The sequence below is a fragment of the Argentina silus genome (assembly GCF_951799395.1).
Source record: "Argentina silus genome assembly, chromosome: 3".
NCBI classification, from domain to species: Eukaryota; Metazoa; Chordata; class Actinopteri; order Argentiniformes; family Argentinidae; genus Argentina; species Argentina silus.
This window is the reverse complement of record NC_139657.1, coordinates 16,013,907-16,039,230: the sequence shown is the minus strand read 5'-3', so window position 1 is coordinate 16,039,230 and position 25,324 is coordinate 16,013,907. Positions and strand designations below refer to the sequence as shown.

At 43.1% G+C, this 25,324-nt stretch overlaps 1 protein-coding gene across 2 annotated transcripts; it reads left to right on the top strand.

The window, feature by feature from the left end:
* The first annotated feature begins 652 nt into the window (after positions 1–652).
* Positions 653–24,981, top strand: ckap5 (cytoskeleton associated protein 5). Of its 2 annotated transcripts, XM_083666796.1 has the most exons (44): positions 653–733; positions 2,194–2,285; positions 2,881–3,074; positions 3,809–4,015; positions 4,220–4,391; positions 4,805–4,937; positions 5,275–5,375; positions 5,615–5,728; positions 5,841–5,945; positions 6,040–6,129; positions 6,503–6,667; positions 6,774–6,902; positions 7,106–7,264; positions 7,471–7,569; positions 7,821–7,931; positions 8,195–8,287; positions 8,527–8,712; positions 8,992–9,086; positions 9,209–9,392; positions 9,584–9,723; positions 9,963–10,137; positions 10,400–10,513; positions 10,753–10,881; positions 12,443–12,637; positions 12,865–12,997; positions 13,368–13,456; positions 13,759–13,851; positions 14,261–14,386; positions 15,466–15,615; positions 15,794–15,997; positions 16,443–16,578; positions 17,323–17,516; positions 17,692–17,873; positions 19,416–19,589; positions 19,791–19,911; positions 20,137–20,316; positions 20,781–20,968; positions 21,321–21,399; positions 21,508–21,696; positions 21,993–22,121; positions 22,348–22,431; positions 22,598–22,760; positions 23,461–23,597; positions 23,950–24,981. In XM_083666796.1, the coding sequence occupies exons 2-44, from the start codon at positions 2,229–2,231 to the stop codon at positions 24,205–24,207; spliced, it is 6,156 nt and encodes a 2,051-aa protein (XP_083522922.1). In that variant the 5' UTR covers positions 653–733; positions 2,194–2,228; the 3' UTR covers positions 24,208–24,981. The 2 variants fall into 2 exon arrangements, with proteins under 2 accessions (XP_083522922.1, XP_083522923.1); XM_083666797.1 differs by lacking the exon at positions 13,759–13,851.
* Positions 24,982–25,324: the final 343 nt, after the last annotated feature.

The window sequence follows — 25,324 nt, the reverse complement described above, 5'->3', positions numbered from 1 at the left end:
GAACAACGGAGCCCAGTGAAAGGTTCCTATGTCAAAAAGAATATTACGAATACATTATCTCTGTTACATAATCATGCAATAAATACAGTGGATTACCTTCTGCAATATTGTATTCAAGCATGGACTGTATGTGTTCACCACTGATTTTAAAATTATTGAATTTTTTGGCGTTCAATGGAGAGTGGAAATCCCCATTCCACATTGCCTATATTATTAACAGTGGCTCAAGCAGATGACTTCCAGCAAGTGTGGATAAGTGTATATTTCATTGAAGTGCATGGCAGTTCACAAGTCCCATTTACAATGCACGTTAGTTCAGTCGTTAGTGCTGAATGCTCTATTTTAGTTTATGCATTACAGTAGTATCAGAAATTGACTGGATATGGTTGTTTGTAATTTACTATCCAAAATTCCAGGCCATATTTGCATATTTTTTGCAAATATGCTCCTTTGCAGTGCATTTGACAGATGCAGAACAACTAATGTTGCTGTATAATTGTATGTAGGTAGAATCATGTATGATTGCTAAATCATGCTTTTAAATCAGTACCAAAACATATGACAGACAATGACGTATGTAGAGTCACACAGCTTGAGGCGGTGCCCCTCTCTGTTGCCCCTCCCTCTGTCTCTCCGCCCTTGGAGGCGTTTCAAAGCTTTAAAAAAGAGATGATCGAACATCAGCTCCATCTCAATTGCTAACAATATTTTGCACTCCCGAAAGACTCCAAAGGTAACCAAACAGTCTATATGTATTGCTGTGCTTTATCACATAAAGAGAAACGAGCTTTGATGTTCATCCTTTGCAATTGCTCATTAAATCGGCTCATTGCTGCGTTTTCTGGGCCTGGTGCTGAATGGAATAGCTACGCTAGCTAGATATCTGCTAGCATTTTGTGGCAGACAATAGTGAGTCTAGTTCTGTGCATATGCTAGCGTAATGCAGTGTCATTGCTCTATTTTAACTCACAAATTACCGTTTGGACAGTTATTTCTACGTTGTAAACAGTCGAAATGGTTGTTGAGGTTTTGGGCGTGTTTAACAAGCTTCTCAGGCCTTGCTAAGTTGCTAGCTAGCTTGTGATGTTGACAGCTGACGTTAGCAACAACAGCCAAGCGCAACTGATGCTCTGTCGAGGTATTTGGGTAACCAGGTTCGGCCGAAACAGCTTGGAAATAGACTAGGTAGCTTGCTTACTATATTTAAAAGTTCTGTTATTGTATGGTTACTAGGTTCGCATGATTATTAAGGCCACATTAAAAAGAGTAATGAACCATCACCACAACGTTTTCAATACCGTTCTTGAGTGCTGTGTTAAATTAGCTAACCTTACCTATGTGCTGGATCGATATATCTATGGGAATATGTCGCTTTTATTAGTAATTGTTTACAAGGTGATCAGTGTGTAATGGTGTCGCAGTTTAGATAGACCTGGCTATAGCTTTAGACCTGGCGTTAGTTTTGACAGGTATGTGCATGCTGGCAATACACATGGTACCCAACAATGACTGGAAAGCCATGTTTAAAAGCTGTTAGTGTTTACCAGACTTCAGTGGATCAATATGAAATGTGAAACGGCAGCCTCTCCCCTGAAAGTGCATTAGACTAGAGAGAATCACATGTTTGTCCTTTCATCTAGAGCTGAGCTGCGCAGCTCAGTGCTTGCTTCCTTTTCATCCACATCTAAACAGCCAGCTACTGTTATAATGGCTTCGTTTTGTCTGCAGATCTCCACTAGTACCTTAGGCTTAGTGACTCTGCATCAGCATGTTAGGCTAGGCTAATTTTCACAACTGGTTGTACAGGAGAGCAAGCCATACTCTGCTGAAGACCTCGCCTACCTGTTTGTTTGCATATATGGTTTAGATTGTTTTCTAAATGTTATCCTAACACTGACTATTCAGTTGTGTAATATAACCATATCTACCCTGCTGCTTTGTGGAAAGGAATTTGGCTAGATGTGTCATGGATGAAAGGGGATGGAAATTTGCAAGTTGATAGTAGAACTAAACAGTAGTGTGTTGGCTTTAGTTGGAAAATTTTACTATGATAAGCATAGTATAAGCAATGCATAGTTTTATCAGAAATAAGGTAAATGACAGCCGTACCTCTGTGGCCTTTCTACCAGCAGCAGAAGGTTTTGTTGATTGCTTTGTTTTGACACGTCAAACTGGTTTGATGTTTTGTTACAGTTGAACATCTATAAGGGAAACACACAGAGGCCATCATGGGTGACGACAGCGAGTGGATGAAGTTGCCCATCGATCAGAAGTGCGAACACAAGGTGACTGATTAATCATGTCTGTTTCTATCTGGAACATCCATTACATAAACCGTCCATTAAATAAACAGTCTTTTGTTGGGAGTAAGTCCAGGCACTGTGGTTTTGTTTCATGGAAAAAGTTATCTAATTGAATTTCACACTTTGAACTCCTAATGTAGGCTAACCTAAGCTGTGATGCTTTTTCTGTCTTTTTCTGTCTGTCTGTTTTTTACCCTCATTTAGACTGGGTTGTTGAGCTAGGATGAAGGCTAAATGGGTTGTTTTTTTCAGAATGATAAACTCCATGCCTAACAATGCAGTGAAGCTCATAGCTTTTGATTTGCAGACTTCTGTCCTTCGGGTCGTGGGTATAGCCTATTGAATGATCTCCGAACTCCTAACATTGACTCCTAGTAAAAACACAATTACCCCAGATGATATTCAAGCGAAGCCAAAACACTGCCCAATAGAAACATCAATAGGCACATTTTGAATTACATAAATATTCTATGGCCATCCAATAATCTAGGTCACATTCCTTTACAGTAGCTATGAACTGTCATTTACATCTAATCCCATATTGCAATGCCCAATATCCCTCTGCTTATTCCCAAAGGTATGGAAGGCTCGATTAAATGGTTATGAAGAAGCCTTGAAGCTATTCCAAAGGATAGAGGACGAGAAGAGCCCAGAATGGGGAAAATACCTGGGCCTGATCAAGACGTTTGTGTCTGAGTCCAATGCAGTGGCCCAGCTTAAGGGCCTCGAAGCAGCACTTGCTTTCATTGGAAAAGCCCATGTGGCTGGCAAGTAAGTGCTAGGCCAATGCCTGACAACATGTTTGCATCGTCTGCTTTTTGTAAATGTATTTTTGTTATTGTCTAAGGTTATGATTGATACATGGGCCTGAATATCTTCCAGCAAAGCAGTCTGTCTCTCACTCTCACTCTCACTCTCACTCTCACTCTCTCTCTCTCTCTCTCTCTCTCTCTCTCTCTCTCTCTCTCTCTGTTGCTCTCTCTCTTTATCTCTCAAGTTGTTTTTTTACTGTAAGTGCTGCTCTGTGTGAAAGTGGGCTTGTTGTGTAAAGCTCCAATGAGCTGCAACACAGGGGAAATTTGATGCCTGCCTGATAGTTATTTATGGAAAGAGAGAGAGACACATTAGATCTGTCTTTTGTGTCAAGCCATCCAGGGGCGCAGTTTACATAAATTGAATTATTTTGGGGATGACTCTAATGGCTTAAAATGTAGCCTAGCGCTTCATGAGGAACATGGCATGACACTAGCAATCTGTACTAGCAATGGTATCAATATCCATTGTTAAAGGAGATGAATGTAATATTTAAAATAATAATCTAATTATAATAATCTTGATTACTGTACCTTTTGTCACTTGTATTGAATGTACATTGACAAAATATGTTTCTTTAGAATATATAATGTGGATAGGCCTACTGTACAGCCTGGTTAAACATGTGTGGTTAATATAGCCTGGTGAAACAGCTGTCTAAGTGTTCTTGTGGTGTTGTGTTTGCGTTGCAGAACAACAGGGGAAGTGGTCTCAGGAGTGGTCAGTAAAGTGTTCAACCAACCCAAAGCTCGGGCCAAAGAGCTGGGCTCAGACATCTGCCTCATGTACATAGAGATTGAGAAGGCCGAGGTGGTACAGGATGAGCTCATCAAAGGCCTGAATAACAAGAACCCCAAGATTGTTGTGACCTGTATTGAAACGTTAAGGAAGGCACTTAGGTGAATTAGTCCTCAGAAATAATGTTGTTTCAGTCCCTTAGTTATCTGAAGCATTTCAAACCTTGGGAAAAATATTTTAATCTAATGAATTATCTCCTATTTATTATTTTTCTTGAATCACTCATTTCAATGTAGTCATTATGTCAGGATATATAGGCTAAAACCTGATATGTAATATACTGTATATACATTTTTCTCTTTCAGTGAATATGGTTCCAAGATTATTACTCTGAAGCCTGTAGTAAAAGTGTTGCCAAAGCAGTTTGAGTCTCGAGAGAAAGCTGTTCGAGATGAGGCCAAATTACTAGCAGTAGAGATCTACAAATGGATCCGGGATGCCCTGCGACCTCCCCTACAGAGCATCAACTCTGTACAGGTAACAGAAGGGCTCTGCATTGCATTTCCCAAAACCTTTGTCATGCTTAGATCATCATCAAGGCTCTTTGTAAATACTTTTAAAGTCTATCCTCCCTTGATTTAGTCATTTATCTAACATTTTTGGATAGCTCTCAGCAAGCCTTTCACTGCAGCACTTTAACCAATATCATGTCATGTCATATCAGTGATTTTCTTTTTTTCTTTCAAGACAGGGTGGTCTTGAAAGAGTTAAGAGTATTCAAACAGAGCCAGACTTCTATTTGATCATGTCCAATAATGCGGTCTCTCTATGCTGAAGCAACAGACGAATGAGATGTTAATTATTTGTTTTTTAATGACAACCAAGACATTAAACAGAAATAAGCATTAATGGGATATTCTAACAGCTGGGTTTCTCCCTCCTTCCTGCAGTTAAAGGAGCTAGAGGAGGAGTGGGTGAAGCTGCCGACCTCAGTCCCCAAACAGAGCCGTTTCCTGCGCTCCCAGCAGGACCTGAAGGCTAAGTTCGAGCAGCAGCAGGCGACTGGAGGAGATGAGGCAGACGGTAGGATCCACAGATTAAGCAAATACCTCCTAGACTACAAAGCATCCTAATGGATATTCCTTTGAAGATGCCAAAATGCTAGTCTAAGAGATTAGGTATAATCTGTGTTCAGAAAACCGCCCATTGATCTCCAGATTTAATCTTTAGATTTTTCCCCTGCTTAATTCCCCTCATCTTAACTCCATTTGTTTAACGGGATATATCTTTGTCAAGCTCTGTTCTTTGTTCTGGCTTTTGAGAGATGGCTGTAAACATGCAGGTGTAGAAATTCAAGAAGATTGAAGTATGTAAATGTCATGGTGATGAATACAGTGTCTCACATTTTATTCTCTTTCAGGAGATGATGAGGAAGAGGCAGCCCCACATGTTGATCCTTATGAGCTCCTGGAAGCAGTGGAGATCCTTTCAAAATTACCTAAAGACTTCTATGACAAAATTGTAAGTTTGCCCTGAGTGTTTTAGGTAGTGACCTGAAATTATAATGTTGTAGTTATAGTGTTAAATGATATAGAAGATATGGATCTGATATATTGCTGAATGTACAGTATGAATCAGTAACCAGTGAGTAATTTATTTCCCATAAAGAGTTTGAAAAGGCAGATGATGATGATGATATCTGTATTTTGGATGTGGAATCCACATTCCATGAGACTACGTTTGTCTCTCTGTTCATGTAGGAAGCCAAGAAATGGCAGGAGAGGAAAGAAGCCTTGGAAGCACTAGATACTTTAGCTAAGAATCCTAAATTGGAGAATGGTGACTTTGGGGACCTCGTCCGAGCACTAAAGAAGGTAACGGTTGTGCCTATGCTTTATATGTATTGGGATTCTGATTGTTCACGGGTGTCTCTAGGAAGTAGGGCATCAAACAATCTGCTGAAATCATGTATGGTTTCATCCACAGGTGATTGGTAAAGATGCTAATGTTATGCTGGTGATCCTGGCTGCTAAATGCGTCGCTGGATTAGCCTCTGGTCTAAGGAAGAAGTTTGGAACATATGCATCATATGTAAGTTATCAATATTGTGGGAAGATATCTTTGGACTTTGATTTGTGTCAAAATGAGATTAATTTAATTAACTTAATTTTTGCTCTGTGTCAAGGTGGTGCCAACTATTTTAGAGAAGTTTAAAGAGAAGAAACCTCAAGTGGTCCAGGCTTTGCAAGAGGCTATTGATGCAGTCTTCTTTACTGTAAGTATATGCTTTGTTGATTCTCTGTACAAGGTAACCATCGCAGTACAAATTCATGAGTAGTTGAGCTGAAAGAGCCTTTTCATGGTGAAAAAGCCCTCTGATTGGCCGAAATTTCGAGCCCTCTGAAAAAAGTCAGCACCTTATTACAGCCAATCAAGCGGCTTGAAATTTTTTATGTTTTTGTTTTTAAGTAAATAATAATGCAGCCCTCTGGCTGTAATAAGGTGTTGACGTTTTACAATAGAGGATGGTGTATAGTTTGATGTAGAGAAGTATTTGTAGAACTAGACGATGTCTTGGTCTTTTATGGTAGTCTTCAAGTACTCTGTTGAAAGTGGTTGAACCTTTCAATGTTTTTGATGTTTTGCAGACAACTCTTCAGAATATCAGTGAGGACATTTTGGGTGTGATGGACAACAAGAATCCCTCCATCAAACAGCAAGCTTCGCTCTTCCTGGCCAGAAGCTTCCGGCACTGCACCCAAGCCATGTTGCCAAAAAGCATACTCAAACCTTTCTGTGCTGCATTTCTCAAGGTACCGGAGCATCTTTTCCACAGGCAAATCCAATGCCCACTAATCAATTCCTCTCCTAATGTGTTAATGAGTAGTTGGTTTATGACCGTCTACTCTTTGTTTCCAGCAAGTGAATGATTCAGCTCCAGAGGTGAGAGATGCAGCGTTTGAAGCTTTGGGGACAGCTATGAAGGTGGTGGGAGAGAAGGCTGTCAACCCCTACCTGGCTGATCTGGAGAAACTCAAGCTTGACAAGGTCAGGTTTGCAGGCTAATGTAGCAGGCTATCATTATCTTGAGGAAGAACTAGTTCACTTCTTAACTCTACAAGTAAACAAATCCCTATCCCATTGAGTTCATTATTGGTCATGGATGATGAGAGATTCTTTGGCTGAAGTTTGTAGCCACCAAGTGAAATTGCATTGCCTTCATTCGTCTTAATTATTTTCCAAACTAACAGATTAAAGAATCTGCTGATAAAGTGGAGCTGCCGGGAAAGAAAGGAGGGGGAGGAGGTGGAGGGGCGGAGAAGAAGGAGAAACCTGCTGCCAAGGCACCTCCACATGCAGAGCCTCCGCCCAGGTCCTCTGGACCTCCCAAGAAGGCCGCAACAGCTAAGGTGCGGCTCAGACATACAGTCCACCTGCCTAACTCCAACACACCTGGGGCAAATACCTTAAAATAACTAAACTGTGCTTGATTTAATTTGTGGTTTTGGACCAATGGAATACTCCCCAAAATGCTAACCCCCTCCAAGATAAATCTAGCTCACAGCAAGCTTTAAGAAACAAATTTAAAAAATGGTATGTTTTCATTTCTCTGCAGTCTGCTGGCCCTGCTAAGAAAGGGAAAGCTGCCTCTGCTCCCAGTGCTAAAGCAAAGAAAGGTCAAGACATCAAGGAATTTGTGGAGACTGAGCTATCGGTGAGTTGAGCGCTAAAGTCCATCTCGGTTGCTGTGGGTACAGTGTACCATTTAACCATAGGGTACAACCTATGTTATTAAATGTAAAAGTGTTACCTGTTGTTTTAGGTTAAATTTCAAATTGTAGCTTTTTTTTTTTATGCTTCAGTGAACTGGCCTGGGTAAACCTATGTAGCTACAGTATGAATTAAGCTGTGGTTTCTGTTGGTAGTGTCTTCTATTAACCTGTGTTTCTCCTGTCTGTTCGTCAGCTGGAGGCATGTGAGGAGAAGTCGGCGGCTGTGCTCCCTGCCTCCTGTATGCAGCTGCTGGACAGTACTAACTGGAAGGAGAGACTAGCCAGCATGGAGGAGTTTCAGAGGGTAACTAGCTTCTAACTCTATTCCTTGTAACCTGTCGGACCTATTCCACATTACTTTACCTCGCTCACATCTTTATCATGCTTCATACAGCATATCGACACACTCCGCTGAGAGACATAGTCAACCCCTGATGCGTGCATTGTTTTTTACATTTGTCTGGAGTCCACAGTATATGTATGTGAATAAGGAATGCAAGTGTATATAAATGATTCACAGATGTAGTCATGTATTATGTTTACATACTATGACCCTGTGTTCCTCAGGCTGTGGAGCAAATGGACAAGAGTGACATGCCTTGTCAGGCTCTGGTCAGGATGCTGGCCAAGAAACCTGGCTGGAAAGAGACCAACTTCCAGGTACTATTCAATGTCCCATTCACATCAAGTTAAAACACTTACACCAGTCACCACAACAAGACCTACAGTAGGTTATACATGGATAGAGACACATGGGTTATGTCCAGCAGGGTAATAATTGGAGACAATGTTTTGAAATGGAGGTGAGTTTGTCTAATACGCAACAAGGAATATGATATGAATATATATCATGAATATGCATACACATGGATTATCCTCATTCCTCCCTGTGTGTTTAGGTTATGCAGATGAAGCTCCACATTGTGGGTCTGATAGCCCAAAAGGGCTCCTTCTCCAAGACGTCAGCGTTTGTGGTGCTGGATGGCCTGGTGGATAAGGTGGGGGATGTGAAGTGTGGAGGCAAAGCCAAGGAGGGCCTGACGGCCATCGGAGAAGCCTGCTCCCTCCCCTGGACTGCTGAACAGGTCTCAGCTCAAGTTAATTTGGCAGACTTTATTTATCCCTGAGGGGTAATAACTGTTGAGTATTCAACAGTAATATCATAACATATTAACAGGCATGGACATGGAACTGCATACCACAACATTCTTACCACATCATAAATCAAACATCAAGGTGTATATCAATATGGTCTATTTTCATACACTGCAGTTATTTTTGACAGGTTGTTTATACAATTTCGGAAAACAAATATGGACAATATATTAGAGGACAATGGTTCACTAGTGGATTTTGTACCACAGGTTGTCTCAATGGTTTTTGCACAGAAGAATCCTAAGAATCAAGCTGAAACCCTCAACTGGTTGGCAAACGCCATGAAGGAATTTGGATTTGCTGGGTACGTTTCTGACTCCACAGTATCAATACCAATGTCAAAGTACTGAGGCCTGTCAGACTCCTTTGTGACTTGGTTTTGTATTTCACTTAATGTTGTATTCTTCATCATCATCATCCCTCCAGAATCAATGTGAAGGGCTTCATCAACAATGTGAAGACTGCCCTGGGGGCAACCAACCCAGCAGTGAGGACAGCAGCCATCACCCTTCTGGGGGTCATGTATCTGTACATGGGAGCTCCTCTACGCATGTTCTTTGAGGACGAGAAACCTGCCCTACTGGCTCAGATAGATTCTGAGTTTGAAAAGGTATAATTTTCCGAATATGATTAGTGAGATTTAGGTTGATTTAAGGATGAGGTTTGACTTGAGATGTTGAGAGGTTTATTTTGATATTTTAGTTTGTTTCCATCAACTTGATGTTAGAAAGTTTGTTATGAGAAAAAACCTGTTTGGTAACCTATTTAATGTGACTGATCATGAGATATCTTTCCCCTCAGATGCAAGGCCAGTCTCCTCCAGCCGCATTCAGAGGAGCAAAGAAAGGAGGAGCAGAGGAGGAGGGAGAGGAAGCAGAGGAGCAGGAGGAAGATGGAGGAGGACATGACATCATGGATCTGCTTCCTAGAACTGACATCAGGTTAATTGATATCAACATTTACTACTTGCACACAATAAATCCATGTAATGTTCTTCATGCAACAGTTTTTGTATACTTTCATTATACATTTGTATATATAATCAGATATAAGTACATCACCACATAACAATGAAACAGACACACCATCACATTGTCACTCAGCACAATGTCACTGAAATATCTGTCAAACTTAGTTTTTTTCTGGCCATTTCATGTCATTGATTTTTTTTTTCTCACAGTGATAAGATCACGTCTGACATGGTGTCTAAGATTGGGGATAAGAACTGGAAGATCCGTAAGGAGGGTCTGGATGAAGTGGCAGCAGTGATCTCTGAGGCCAAGTTCATCCAGCCCAACATAGGAGAGCTGACTGTAGCTCTGAAGGGACGCCTCAACGACTCCAACAAGATCCTGGTAAGAAGCCTACTCTGGCTGGGGAGTTAGACATACAGATCTCAAGCAAAGTGAATAGTGCAACTGAAACTGCTTGATAATCTTAAAATAGAATTTTAAAGTGTTTTGTTCTATTTTGAACATAAGGCTTTATGCGCTTTGCGAGCACTCCAGTAATGATGGCAGACTTAAGCCATATTTTCTTCTGTGGGATATTATCAGTACAAACATGTGAGCTATGTGATATTTCAGGTATTTTACAACAAAGTATGTCTATCCTCAGGTCCAGCAGACACTGACCATTCTTCAACAAATAGCCACGGCCATGGGCCCAGCTCTGAAACAGCATGTCAAGCACCTGGGTATCCCAATCATCACTGTACTAGGAGACAGCAAGGTACTGTAAACTACATACATACATACATACACACACACACACAGGCATATTTATAGTGATTAGTATAAATAATATTATGATGATCGGGATGTGCACATGCATTGTTCTCAAACAGGTGGTATACTGACCTCCACTGTCCACATACACACAGTAGATGTTCTCAGTCTCTCTATACTCAGTGAATGGTGTGAATTGTTGACCTTGCCTCCCACCTCCACCACCCCTCCTCTCTTCTGTAGTCCAATGTTCGTGCTGCTGCCATGACAACGCTGCAGCTGTGGGTGGAGCAGACAGGGATGAAGGAGTGGCTAGAGGGAGAGGACATGGCTGACGAGCTAAAGAGGGAGAACCCCTTCCTCAGGCAGGAGGTATGAGACCAACCCATCATCCCCTCCTTCCCTATAGAATCACAGTTTTTTAAAAGGGCACGCTTTTATAAAGGTACAAAGACCTCCCCTTAGGGCTAGGCGATATGGCCTAAATATCATATCACTGTATTTACAGTGGATTTAGTCATTTGAGAAACTTACCAAGAATGAGGTTTTAATGCAGGTCGAGGAACAGCTCGATCCATTACAATTTGCTTACAGGCCTGGCAGAGGTGTGGAGGATGCTGTTGTTACACTATTAAAGTTTCTCTACCAGCATTTGGAGGGCCCCAAGACTCATGCCAGACTCTTATTTATTGATTTCTCTTCGGTATTCTATATCATCCAGCCATTCCTGTTTGCAGAGAGGCTCATCTGTCACTTTAAACTCGATCCTAACCTCATTGGTTGGATGATGGACTTTTCAACTGAGGTCACAGTGAGTGAGAGTTAACGGTGCTCTCTCCAACCAGCTCCACTCATCCACTGGTTCCCCACAAGGTTGCTGCCTCTCCCCCCTTCTTTACATCATGTACACTAATGAGTGTCGCAGCAACTATGAGAACAGACACATCTTAAAGTTTGCTGATGATTCCATTATTGTTAGCCCCCTTAAAGGGGAGAAACAGTATCATGGGCCGGTGGTGGATGACTTTGTGGCTTGGTGTGATAAGTCTTTCCTCCATCTTAATGTGTCAAAAACGAAAGACATGAACATTGATTTCAGAAAGTCACCACCAAGCCCACTGCCAACTGTTATTAAAGGTGTTGACATTGACCTAGTGGATAGCTATAAATATTTGGGTATTGTTCTTGATAACAAACTAACTGTGTTTCGAATCCCATGTTGATGCTACCTCTAAAAAGGTCCAGCAAAGACTTTTTTTCCTGAGGAAAAACTCTTTTTAACGTTTCTACTGAGATGATGACTCTCTTTTACAAAAGTTTCATTGAATCTGTTCTAACATTTTGTATTACTGCTTGCTTTGGTAACCTAAATCTGTCCAATAGGAACAGACTTGGAGGTCTTGTTAAGGTGGTCAGTAGGATCTCAGGGGGGAGTCAGGCCAGGCTTTTGGACATTTCTAACAGACAGGTCCTTAGGAGGGCTAATGCTATATTGGTCTGCCAGGACCATCCACTGCAGAGGGAGTTTAAGCTTTTGCCCTCAGGCCGTCGTTTCAGGGCACCTGTTAGGAGGACTAAAAGATTTCATGTTTCCTTCATCCCAAGTGCTATTGATATGCTTAATGACAAATAGCACTTTGGCTGTATTCCCTGTACTACCCCTGCACTTTTTGTACTTAGTATGAATTTCCATTTCTCTGAACTAACTCTGCGATTTATTGTCTTGATGTTGTCATATTTTGTATTCTGTCTTTGTGAACCCTGGCTGCAAAACTAATTTCCTCTAGGGGATAATAAAGAAACATTGAACCTTGAAGGCCTAGTCTCAAAATATATGCAGTGTATTCTGTCTAGGTAAGAAAAGAAAATGGTTGAAAAATGTCCATCAAACTGCAACAGTATAACCCCCCCCTGCCCTGCCCTCTCCCTCCAGCTACTGGGCTGGCTGGCAGAGAAGCTGCCCAACATGCGGGCGGTGCCAGCTGACCTGATGCAGTGTGTTCCCCACCTGTTCGCCTGTCTGGAGGACCGTAACGGAGACGTGCGGAAGAAGGCCCAGGACGCCCTACCCATGTTCATGATGCACCTGGGCTACGACAAGATGACTAAGGCCACTAGCAAACTCAAGGTGAGCCACAGACCAGAAGGACTTTGATGTCAAATCAAGTTGTCAAATGATTTGCCCTGCTGAATGCTGTGGCCCAGGAGGGATTTTGATTATGTAGAACAGACAAGCCTCTCTGACGTGTATATAGAGAAATGAATCATATCTGCTCTGATTATGGCATATCTAGCTGCAACGTTGCATCCTTCCTAACACGACCCTGGTGTTGTCCCCCCCCTCTTTCTTTGCAGCCTGCCTCCAAGGACCAGGTGGTTGCCGCACTTGAGAAGGCGAGGGCAGTGATGCCAGCCAAGCCTGCAGCTCCTGCCAAGGCTGGCGCATCGAAGGCCTCAGCCAGTGGACCCTCTGCAAAGGCTGCCTCAGGTTGGCTAGCTAGCCTGCCCTTCAGTTGTGAATGATGACATTATACTGCTGTATTACATGGAGGAGTACGCAATACAGAAAATATGCTCCTCTACCAAGCTCTTTATACTTTAACCAGTCCCACATACATAGTCCTCCGCTGAGTTTCAAGATGGTGCAAGCTTTTGTTCATTTTCACAACAATGCCTCATTATTTGCCTATGCAAATTTGGTCTGTGCAACTGTACAATATATTTCTGTAGCTCCCGTCATTGTGGCCTGTCATGAGATGAATACTTAAAGTTCCATAAATGTTAGGTTATTTTAGAAGTTAAGCCCCTCTGTCTGTCTGCCCTTAAACCCTCCTGACCACTCTGTTCATCTCCTGCAGCTCCTAAGGCTCAGCCGGTCAGTGATGACTATGATGAACCCAAACCTGAGGCTAAGAAAGTGAAGCCAGGTGGACCAGCAGCCAAAAAGGTGTGTTTTATATTGTTTATCGTCCAAATGCTCTGTGGTTTTGTTGTAGTAAATTATATTTTCGTCATGGTGACATTGTGAGCCCTCTGTCCACTCAACCCTAATTCACACTACAGAGCTGAACCGAGCTGAGCTCTGCTGGGCTTGCCTGGTTACAGCACTGTTTCAGCAACTATGGTGGACGCGTAAAGGACCCAGCACATTGTGCTTCGGGTCCACCCTGTAGTGTGTAAAGCCACTAAGCTCCCATGATGCTCCACATTTTTCTCGCTGTGTTAAATGGATATTTTTGCGTTTACTAGACCCCCTCACAGGACACTGGTGGGAGCTTGGAGAAAGATACTAGTGTCAGTAATCCTAAAAGACTTTCAAAGGGGAAACCTAGCAGCCAGCAGGTACCTGAGGCCGAGAGCTACAGTACTGTGACTAATGTATCAGGAATGACTAACTAACTCTGGGTTGGAGCCTGGCTGATGTTGCTGTTCAAGCATTGCATGTGTGTCTGTTCTAAAACTCTGTGGGTCAATGTTGCATGTTGTTAAACACACACACGCACACACATACACACACCACTTGCAAATACACACACACACACACTCAAACATGTCCACACACACACACACACACACACGTCTACTCACAAAAGCACACTGTCTGAGCACACTAAACTCTCTGAGTTATTCTGTGATGCATCGTTTTCATCTTTTAATGATGTTTATTTCTGTGTTATCTCTCTTAACCTTCTCCCCATCTCTCTTCCACCTACCTACCTACCTACCTACATACCTACCTACCTGTATTAAGGGTGTGATTGGGAAGAAGGCCCCGGTCAAGGCCAATGCTAAGGAAGAGGAGGACAAGTCTGGTCCCATCTTCATCCTGGTGCCCAACGGCAAGGAGCAGAGGATCAAGGAGGAGAAGGGCTTGAAGGCATGCGTCACCTTTTAGCTTTTCCTTCTGATGTTTTCATTCTGTTAGCTTTTCAGTCTTGGATGAAAGAAGTTGAAGAGTATGAAAATAAAACACTGAAGAATAGAGGACAGGTCAAACGTACATTTATTCCCAATGATTACTTCTAACCGTTATGAACATGATGAATCAAACTCAAAGGAAGTGGTCACATGACCAACCAACACAAGTTAACATTAGGTTATATCTGACTCCAAAAGATATTCCATGGTTAATAATGACTGATAATGATTTTCTTATCCCTGTGTGACAGACACTCGATCATATCGGATCCTAGATTCCATCAAGAATACCCAATATTCTATGACCATGCTTTTAAGTTAGCTTGGTCACGATTATGTCGTGCTGTTTTAACAGAACCTTTATCTAGCGCACATCATCACATTAATGCACATAGGAAGAATGAGAATAGAGTATTAACAAATTAACCAATTTAATAGTTTCAGAGAAACATCCAAAATAAAAAAAACTGTAGTAAACTAATGGAAGTTTAACCATACGTGTAAAACTGTGTCAACGACAACACAGGAGAATGGTGCCCATCGCAGGCCTTACCCAAAACTCAAAGGATGTCTCGCTGTCCTTTTAAGTATCATTCCAAACAAAGGACAAGGTGTGAGATGCATTACAATCACAAAGCAATTGCCAAATGGCAAAGGTGCGATTTCTTCAGGATGTCCGCCAGGCTCATTCAACTGTAAATAGGTATACATTTGAATTAAGGTTGGCGCCACCAAAATCCGTCTACAAAGTAGGCATGATTGTTTCCAGACAATTATTCAAAGCGATTCTCTTTGTTATTCAAAATGTGTGTAATGAAATGGATAGTTGCTGAAAAGGACATTACTGACCTGTCTGATCTGATTTGTATAGGGTCTTGGTGGCACTTGGGCTGCCCAATATGAGACACTTTGTTTGCTGAGCAAAATATGATTGCTGACGAATAAATTCAGAGCATGATATGCAAGGCAAGAAATAATTGTCAATTTAAATGATGATACATATGCTTGAATAACAATGCTAACCCTTGTGTGATGAAGGTGTTGAAGTGGAACTTCCAGACCCCTCGTGATGAGTTTGTAGAGCAGCTGAAGACTCAGATGTCCACCTGTCTGGCCAAGTGGCTGCAAGATGAACTCTACCACTTCGACTTCCAACGCCACGTTAAAGCAATCGGAGCCATGATCGAGGTAGGAGCACTAGAGTGAGCATAAATAAATGTGGGGTGGGGTCTAGCCTGTATAGATAATGTGGATATGGCGGTCTGAACAGTAAGTTCAAGGTTGAGGATTGTAGGTCTCCCCCTCCTGTCACATGCCATATGTGTACACTTCAACTCACCATAATAATGTTGTGTTCCCCTCCCAGCGTATGGAGGAAGAGAGAGAGGCCACTATCAGCTGTTTGGACCTGATCCTCAAGTGGTTTACGCTGCGCTTCTTTGACACCAATACCACCGTACTGATGAAGGTCTTAGAGTACCTGAAGCTGCTGTTTACCATGCTGAGCAGAGAGAACTACCACCTCAACGACTATGAGGCGTCCTCCTTCATCCCCTATCTCATACTCAAGGTCAGTCCCCTCTGTCTGTCATATGCTGGGCCCAGATTCTCCACCCTTTTTTCTTGAAGAGTGCACTTGTGCACTACACCACATGGATTTTAAAGCATAGGGATTGGCGAGACATATCCTTACACCAATCCAGCCCAGTACATTTTCCTTGAATCTCAAATCAACCCTTAGCCTCTACTGCTTCTCCCCATGCACTTGTGTAGGTCTGAGAAGAGATGAAAGAAATTAACAATATGGTGTCAATTCGACCTAGCCTATCAGAAGGCAAGATGCGGCTATGACCATATTGCTTACACCTATCCAATCCTCTCAGATCTACACAAGTGCCTGTGGGCAGGGGACATGGGGTTGATTTGGGATTCGAGGCAAGTATGGAAACCTTCTGTTGAGATTCAGTCTGAAACCTGCAGCTATATATAAAGTATTTTCTTTTTTTCATTGTCAGGTGGGGGAGTCGAAGGACGTGGTGCGTAAAGACGTGCGTGCCATCCTGACCATGCTGTGTAAGGTCTACCCTGCTAGCAAGGTCTTCCCATTCATCATGGACGGGACCAAGTCTAAGAACTCCAAACAGAGAGCTGGTAAGAGAGGGGTGGTAGAGTAGCCTGTAGAGTCTTCAAGGCTAAAAGGGCTCAATAGCCGCTTTTCGACAGCGGTGCCAGTGCGTGCCAAGGCTTACTAGCGACCAGCTAGTGTTCAAAGCCCGGTGCTTTGAGCCAAATGAATAAGCCCGTTTGAATTTCCACAGTTGGGCTTTCTAGTCCCGCCCCGTATGATCTCCAGTTTGTTTACATTCTGCAAGTTCGTAAGGTGGCAAACTATGGAGACACATCAAATTCTCGGGTTTCCCAACAGGTTCTCGTAACTTAAGCACTTTGACAGTTGTGTCTGTAAAAAGAGCTATTAAAATGTCTTTGATTTTGTAGTTACAGCAAGCTAACTTGGGTTATGCTTGCCACCCCCCAAGTTCGCTAGCCAACTAAAGCACTTGGATGATGAGAATATCCCGCCCTCGCTATAAACTGCACCCCTAGCCTCGTTTGGCCTCATAATGACCAGGGGGGTAGAGGAGGCTAAAAGCCCAATTTTAAGCTCCAAATAGGCCTGGAGTAAGCCCTATTGAAGCCTGGGATTGACTGTAGAAAAGTAATTCGCCTTGGCATGCACTGGCATGCATGGCTTAAGCTCTGCTGTGGAAACCTGGCTACTGATTCAGATGATGTTCTTTTTATAATACGTGGAATATGACTTCCACTGCTATCCTTATTTGTTAAAAACCCTTATTGCCCTGGATTTGACCAACTCTTGTCTTTTATTTTCCCCAGAATGCCTTGAGGAGCTGGGCTGTCTGATTGAGAACTATGGGATGAACGTGTGTCAGCCAACACCTGCTAAGTCCCTGAAAGAGATCGCTGTTCACATTGGCGATAGGGACACGTCAGTCCGCAACGCTGCTCTCAACACCGTGCTCGCTGTCTACAACGTCTGTGGAGAGCAAGTCTACAAACTGATCGGCAACGTAAGACACTACCGTTTTTGGCCAAGTTGACGTGAAAAATACATTGATAATGTTTTCATGTAAAAGATAACGTTTGAAAAAAAAAAAAATAATAATAAAGTTGGGTTGAAGAATTAAAGAAAAAAGCCGACGATACAATAGTCTCTGTGACTCACAACAAGACTGTCTTCCACAGCTGTCGGAGAAGGAGATGAGTATGCTAGAGGAGAGGATCAAGAGATCGGCTAAGAAGACTGTGGCAGCGCCGGCCAAGCAGCCAACGGAGCGACCCCAGAGGGAACACCCGACCAACCCTAACGCAACGTTTATGCGCAAGCCAGCGGCCGCCCCGCAGGAGGAGGTGCCCAACAAGCTCAAGTATGTGGCCACTGCTGGGGAGGGGGTCAGGGTCACGTCCACAAGTACAAACCCAAACCCAGTTACTATCTACCTTTCCAACTACCAAAGCATCAACAATGAAAGCATGCTCTGTCTTTTCTACTGCTAGGGATGGGGTCAGGTCCCAAGTACAAACCTAAAACCCAGTTACTACCTACTTGTCCTAACTACCAGAGCATGCCTGTCATTCAGTATTCATAGGCAGATCCCAAGAATTACCTTTTCACCATCAAAGCATGCCTATCATTCTATAGCCCTAAGCAGATCCCAAATACTACCTTTCTAACAACCACAGCATGTCTTTCTACTGACCCGTGGGGGCCAGTTCCCTGGACACAGATAAGGCCAACTACTTAAAAGCATTGTCAATGGAAATTCTCCCTTTTTTAATGTGTAATTTTTATCTAGCCATAGGCTAAATCTGTGTCTGGAAAACTGTTCCATGAAGTTTCTTCTTCATTCTGACTAGCCATCATCAATACAAGGAGTTGTAAGTGCCACCATGTTAAAATTCATGGCAAATAGATTCAGTCCATTTCTACTTTCTTGCAACCCTTTCTTGAAAATCTCTCTATTACCCTTTTCACGCTACTGAGCTGAGCCAAGCTGAGCTGCACTGCGTTGGCCTGGTTACTCATCCAGCATAGGTACTGGAGCTATGCTGGAAAGTGTGAAATTAGACACCTGAGCCAGCACAGCACAGCAAAATAGTATGAAAATGGTATTCGATCCTGAATGTCAATCCAAGTATTCTTCTTCTTCTTCCTCCTCTTCCTCCTATTCTAACCTCTTTCATTGCATGTGGTGTCTCTTAATCCTGCTCCTCTCTCTCCTTTATAATTCCTCTCTTACCACTGCTCTCCCTGGAAGCAGAATTATGTATCGCACTTATAGGATGTGAGTACAGCCGTTTCCCCGTGTGTCCTCCCTCTGAAGCACTCGTATTGAGGATTATAATCTCATCTAATCTCGTAAACACTCACCAGTACTCTAAACCAGTGGTTCTCAAACATTCTGGCAGGAGCCCCGGTTTTTACATTTGGGTCACAGCTCGAAAATCTTTTGGTGATGCATTTTTGATGTTCTGCGACTGAACCGTGAGTCACAAATCAGACACTGAAAAACACGGAGAGGCTGATAAAGGTAAATAACCAGTTCAATGCATTTTCCTAGATGTCAATCATGTTCACAGTGACTCTTTTCCCCATTCAGTCTATTCCCCATTTCTCATAATTCAGTCTGGTATTTTCAGATTTTTCTCTCCGCGCCTCTGCCCCCTCGGCACGCCGCACAGTTTGAGAACCACTGCTCTAAACTAAATAGTTTGGTGTCTCCTCCACCTCATTTATGCGTGTTGATGTGTAATGTAGATGGATGTACTGCTGTCTGCCTGAGCTGGATATAGATTGAAGAGAAGACAGAGAAGAGATAGAAGACATAGATTGATGTGATGTTCATGTTGCCTTCCTGTCTGTGTTGACCATGTTCTAAGTGTATTCTCCTGCCCCCTCCCCCCACCAGCCAAGCCAGAGCCCAAAATGCCCACGCAGAGCAGTCGCATCCCTCCATCCCCAAAGAGTTTCAGCTGGACCTGGACATGATCGAGAATGACCACACACGGGTCATGGAGCTGCCTGACCTGGTGCAGCACAAACTGGACGAGCTGCTGGAGCCTATCATGATCCCTGAGCCCAAGTGAGTGTCCCCCCAGTGCCTTATACAAGGTCTGCGTGTGTGTGCATGCGTGTGTGTGCCGGTGTGTTTTGCTATTCTTGTGTTGGACGTGTGTGTGTGTTTGTTTGAAGACCTACAGTTGTGTGGTAGTAAGACTCATGATGAGTGTACACTTGTTACAAATACTTGTAAGTATTTGTCTGTTTTTGCTTGTTTCCGTAGGATCCGCTCTGTGTCGCCCCACTATGATGACCTTCACAACAGCACTGCATCGACCATCAACTTCGTCATATCCCAGGTGGCCAGCGGGGACATCAACACTAGCATCCAGGCCCTGGCCCAGGTAGAACACTCGCTGAGCCATGCCAGGCGTTATTCTACCTCCCTAAGTAACAGCCATTACATAATACAGCTTACCAAATCAGTACACGTACATTTCTAAACAGAAAAACTTGAGAGCATTTACATATCAGTGTATTGACTTGAATGATAACTACACTGTTGGTGCTGTTTTGTAGTTCCTTCACCTCCTATGGTAGAGATGCTCTTGTTTCTGCTTTCCCTTCAGATTGATGAGGTGCTGAGGCAGGAGGATAAGGCAGAAGCCATGTCGGGCCACATCGACCAGTTCCTCATCGCAACCTTCATGCAGCTGCGCCTCATCTACAACACACACATGGCTGACGACCGCCTGGACAAGAGGGACATCTTCAAACTCTACAGCTGCATCATAGGCAACATGCTCTCTGTGAGTGTCATGATACCCAGTCATTACGCGGGTGGAGATAGCATAGAATGTGCACCAGGTTACTGCCAGAGACTTAATTTATTTATGGTTAAATCGAATCATCGTGCACATTTCCCCACTGAGATCAATGCATGATATTCTCGAATGTCAGAGTTTTGTCTGCGATCTCGAGTTAGGATTCCACCCTTAATGACAATAACTGATATAGGAGGGGGGGGGGCTTAGTTTCATGACAGCTTCATAGTGCTACTTGGATCATCTTTTGTGCATAGTCTGTAATGGGTTTATGATTATCGTTTGAGGAAACTCACCCCCCCCGCCCCCTCTTCATTTTCACTGAGAACGTTATGATAGGAATCAAGTCTGGAACAACATTGAAACGTGAACTGTGAACACAAGTGAAAATTGGTTGTAGTTTCATTGATCATGAACATTTTGTTAAGCAAGTACTATCTTCTCCCTAGCTGTTCTCCATGGAGAGTTTGGCGCGGGAGGCGTCTATGGGGGTGCTGAAGGACCTGATGCACGGCCTCATCACTCTGATGCTGGATGCCCGGGTGGAGGATATCGAGGACGGCCAACAGCTGATCCGCTCAGTCAATCTGCTGGTGGTCCGTGTGCTGGAGAGGTCCGACCAGACCAACATCCTCAGGTCTGACTCTCAATATCATGGTGAAATACTCTCAGAGGTTGGTGCTGGTGGTCAGACCCCAGCTCTATATCATAGCTAATGAACGACTGTATGGGTTACGAGTATGAAGACTAGTAAAGGGTATGAAGACTAGTAAAGGGTATGAAGACTAGTTAAGGGTTGTGACGGTGGTCAACAGCAATAGAATATAAATAGCTAAAGAAGCTATTCTGTATGATCTGTACTGTAGAGTGCACCTTATCAAAGCAGGCACTTCTACTGTATGTTGTGTTCATATATTCATACAGTATATTGATTGAGTGTATTTTATGTATGCTGACTGGTCCTTATCCCCCTTGCCTCCTCTCTCCAGTGCTCTTCTGGTGCTGCTGCAGGACAGCCTTATCACCACCTCCCATGGGTCTCCCATGTTCTCTGAACTGGTCATGAAGGTAAGTTAGTCAGACGGTGAGACATGATTGTCTGTCTGTCTGTGTAGTGTAATGTAGTCTTTGTACATGAGGTATACCTCATTCCTCACTGTGTATGTGTGTTCTTAGTGCCTGTGGCGTATGATCCGGTTCCTCCCTGAGACCATCAACAGCATCAACCTGGACCGCATCCTGCTGGACGTGCACAACTTCATGAAGGTCTTCCCCAAGGAGAAGCTCAAGCAGCTCAAGAGTGACGTGCCCCACAGGACCCTCAAGACACTGCTGCACACACTGTGCAAACTCACAGGCGCCAATGTAATAATAATAATAACAATAATAATAATAATAATAACAACAATAGCTTTCATTTGTATAATATAATGCTTTTAGTGACAGATGATCTTAAAGTGCTTAACATTGAATTTGATGGGTACAACACAATAGCTCAGTTTTTATATCACAAAACAAGTCAGACAATACTTTGATGTTTCCCAAATAGTCCCCTAGCCCTAGGCACTGGGTTGTAAATACTAGGACGGTTGTTACTGTATAAAGCTGTGCATTCATATTGAATCATCCTTGATGAGCCTTGTTGCTTGTCTTGTCTCCAGATCCTGGACCACATGTCTATGATCGAGAACAGGAACGAGTCAGAGCTGGAGGCCCATCTGAGACGAGTGGTCAAACACTCTGGAAACCTGTATGGCAGCAAGTCTGACCGGGGAACAGAGAAGGGGACAGTATGTTTAGTTGAAAAATGCTCAAATCATACACCCAAATCATACACCCAAATCATACACACAAACAAATCTGGTGCAGGGGAGGCTGGTGGAGGTAGAAATCGGAGAACGGGCTCATTGTAATGCATGGAATGGAAAGAGGAATGGTATTCAAATGTGATTAGGCCATGTCAGTGTATATTCATGTAGAACTTTGACTGAACGTCCCTCCCTCTGCTGCTACCAGGATGACAGGATGTCCAAAGCGAAAGTCAGCGACATCCTCTCAGAGATTTTCAAGAAGATCGGGTCCAAGGAAAACACAAAAGAGGTATTTTGTCTTTCTTTTTTCAGTAGTTTGGTTCATTTAATTGTGTACACATTGCAGTGTACACACATGCGTACATTTATTTCAATTCAATTATAATGTCTAGCTTTGTTGTAAGGTGATTTATTCAAGTTGGCAACGTGTGTGTGTGTGTGTGTGCCATCCTCAGGGCCTAACGGAGTTGTACGAGTACAAGCAGAATTACTCTGACGCAGACCTGGAGCCTTTCCTGAGGAACACGTCTCAGTTCTTCCAGAGCTATGTGGAGAGAGGTCTGCGGATGATCGAGTCTGAGAGAGAGGGCAAAGGCAGGATCCAGCCCTCCAGCACAGGTAACTAACCTTGCAGTACTGAATATCACTCCAAAGTCACTGAGTCAGATCTCGGTGTCTTTTTATTGTGCTGATACTGAATTCACTCTATGAATTACTGTTGAATTTGACTAGTGTGTACTGTGATTGATGTTAAATGTACAATCCAGTCAGAAATCTGAAACTGTCAACGTGATGGACGAGGTTGAAAAAAATATACCCTAGCCGCAACATCTCCCCAGATGAAAACATGGAAAAGTGACAGTGACTGATCAATCGTGTTACATGATTAGAAGTCGGTATTGCGTCTCGTTGGCAAAACCGTGGTGGATTTGAGCTTTAATCAATAAATTGGCATCGCTGCAACATCAGTTAAAATGCAATAGAATGAAGAAGACATATCTGCCTTATAATGTGGACCAGAGATGACTGGTATGGATGTTTTGTGTCAATCATTATGACAGCACCAGTTGGGTCACGCAGTAAGGTGGGGCTAAAACAACAGTAGCCTGTTTTTTCACCGATTCTTCTCTGCTGTGTCATTGTTGTTTGTTCTTTTTTATGGCAATATTTTTGCCTGACAAAATGACGGATGGGATTTGGAATTTTCCGTCAACAGTTCTAAAAATCGGTAAATGACGGACAGTTGTTGGTTAACAGAACCCTTGGTTGCATCTGTAATATGCCTTTCCCTTTCTCCTCCCTCCTCCTCCCTCTTCAGCGATTCCCCAGCTCGGTCTGGACTCTGGCCCTGTGTCTCTCAGTCTCAACAGTAATGGAGAGGACCTGAAGCCTGCTGTGTACTACGAGAGACTGAAGATCCTCCGACAGCGCCAGGGACTAGAGAACAGCTCTAGGGTTAGTACTATGGTCTACTAGCCTAGCCTAGTCCACATCCTTGATCAACCGGGACCCAGGGCCCATATTCACAAAGCATCTTGGACTAAGAGTGCTGATCTTGGATCAGGTTCCTCATGTCCATTATCATCATATTTATTATAATAAAAAAGGCAAAGAGATCAGCACTCCTACTCTGAGTCTTTATGAAAAGGCCAGGATGTGTTAGTGCTAGGTGTTGTTTTAACACTGGCTGTGAGGGCATGGGGGGGAATCCTAAAGGAGTTGACTAAAGGACTGTCTTTTTTTGTTTGCTGTCTTAAGACCAGTGTCTCCCTCCCTCTAACCCTCCTTCTATCCCTGTGTCCCCCAGCACCAGCAGCAGCAGCAACAGCAGCTGCTGGAAGAGACAGGGGACAGGCCCCCCATCACGTCCCTCCTGTCCAAGCCCTCGGTGGCCTCGTCCACAGACATGCTCCACAGCAAACTGTCCCAGCTGAAGGAGTCCCGCGAGCACTTCCAGCAGGAGCAGTCCCACTCCAACAACTCACCCACGCGCTCCTCCTCCCCCTCCGCCAACCTCGACGACCTCAAGAAGAGGCTGGAGCGGATAAAGAGCAACCGCCAGTAGACCACTACCTACAGGACCCGGGCCCCAGACCCCCCCCCACCCCCCCACCTCTAGCAAGAAAGTATCTGATTTCAAACAGAGCCCTAGTCTATCCAGTGTGTTAGCCACTCCAAGCCTTTTCCCACCCCAACACCCAGGCCTTCTTTTTCAGGGCGAACCCCCCTCCCCCCTCTCCCCCCTCAATGTATAAATTAAAAAAAACCTGTCTCATTGTATAATATAAGTGGACTACTTTTTGTTTAGTATTGTGGCACAATTGTTTGTATATACTCATGGTTGCTAACCACTCAAGCTTTTAAGTGTCAATTCTAGGATTTTTGTGTACAGTTTCCATGTGCCGAATGCTGTAATACGTGTACCTTTAACCTATCCCTTTTTTTTTTAGGTTTTAGACTCCATGGTCCAAACATGTCACTTCACTTTGGGCTTCAAGGCCCTGTCACTTCAACACCGTTAGCTCTATTTTGCTTTTCCATCTATGAAGTTCTTTGTAAAATTTGAAGGATTTATTCTGTTCTCAAAGTTAGGAGCATGGCATGAAGTAATTAATAATTTTTTTGTAAATAAAGTTTGCATTACTAAAAAAAGGCTGCTTATTGAGTCATTGGTTTAATAATGCGCCAACATCGTGCATATTGTAGCAGAATGTTGCTAATTCTGATGCATTGTTTTGTATTTAATTCAAATGGAAGTAGTCTTAAAATTGTTGCTCTTGAGTTTCAGTGTATAATCTATAGTGAAAATGGCAATAAAGTTGTTTTTTTTAACAAACTACCATATGTACTGTGTATCGCTTTCCATTTCATTCTTGCCTGTTGCTGTCTTTTTGAAAATAAATCTTGATTTTAGTTGATGTCTAATCTGGGGAGAAATGTATTTTTCTTTGTCAACGGGTTTCCTATTGAAAAAAAGATGTGAAGCATATCACATACTATTCCTTGGTTAAAGAAGGACCAAGCTGGTTATAAGAGGTGGAATAGCATTATTCATTTTATTAAATGTATTTATTACGTTATATATTAAGTATATTTGATAAGGATAATGTACAACAAAAACATAAATCTCAGAAGCTGAGATCGGATGTGTTGTATCAGTCCCTGGGCAGGGTTAGGGTTAG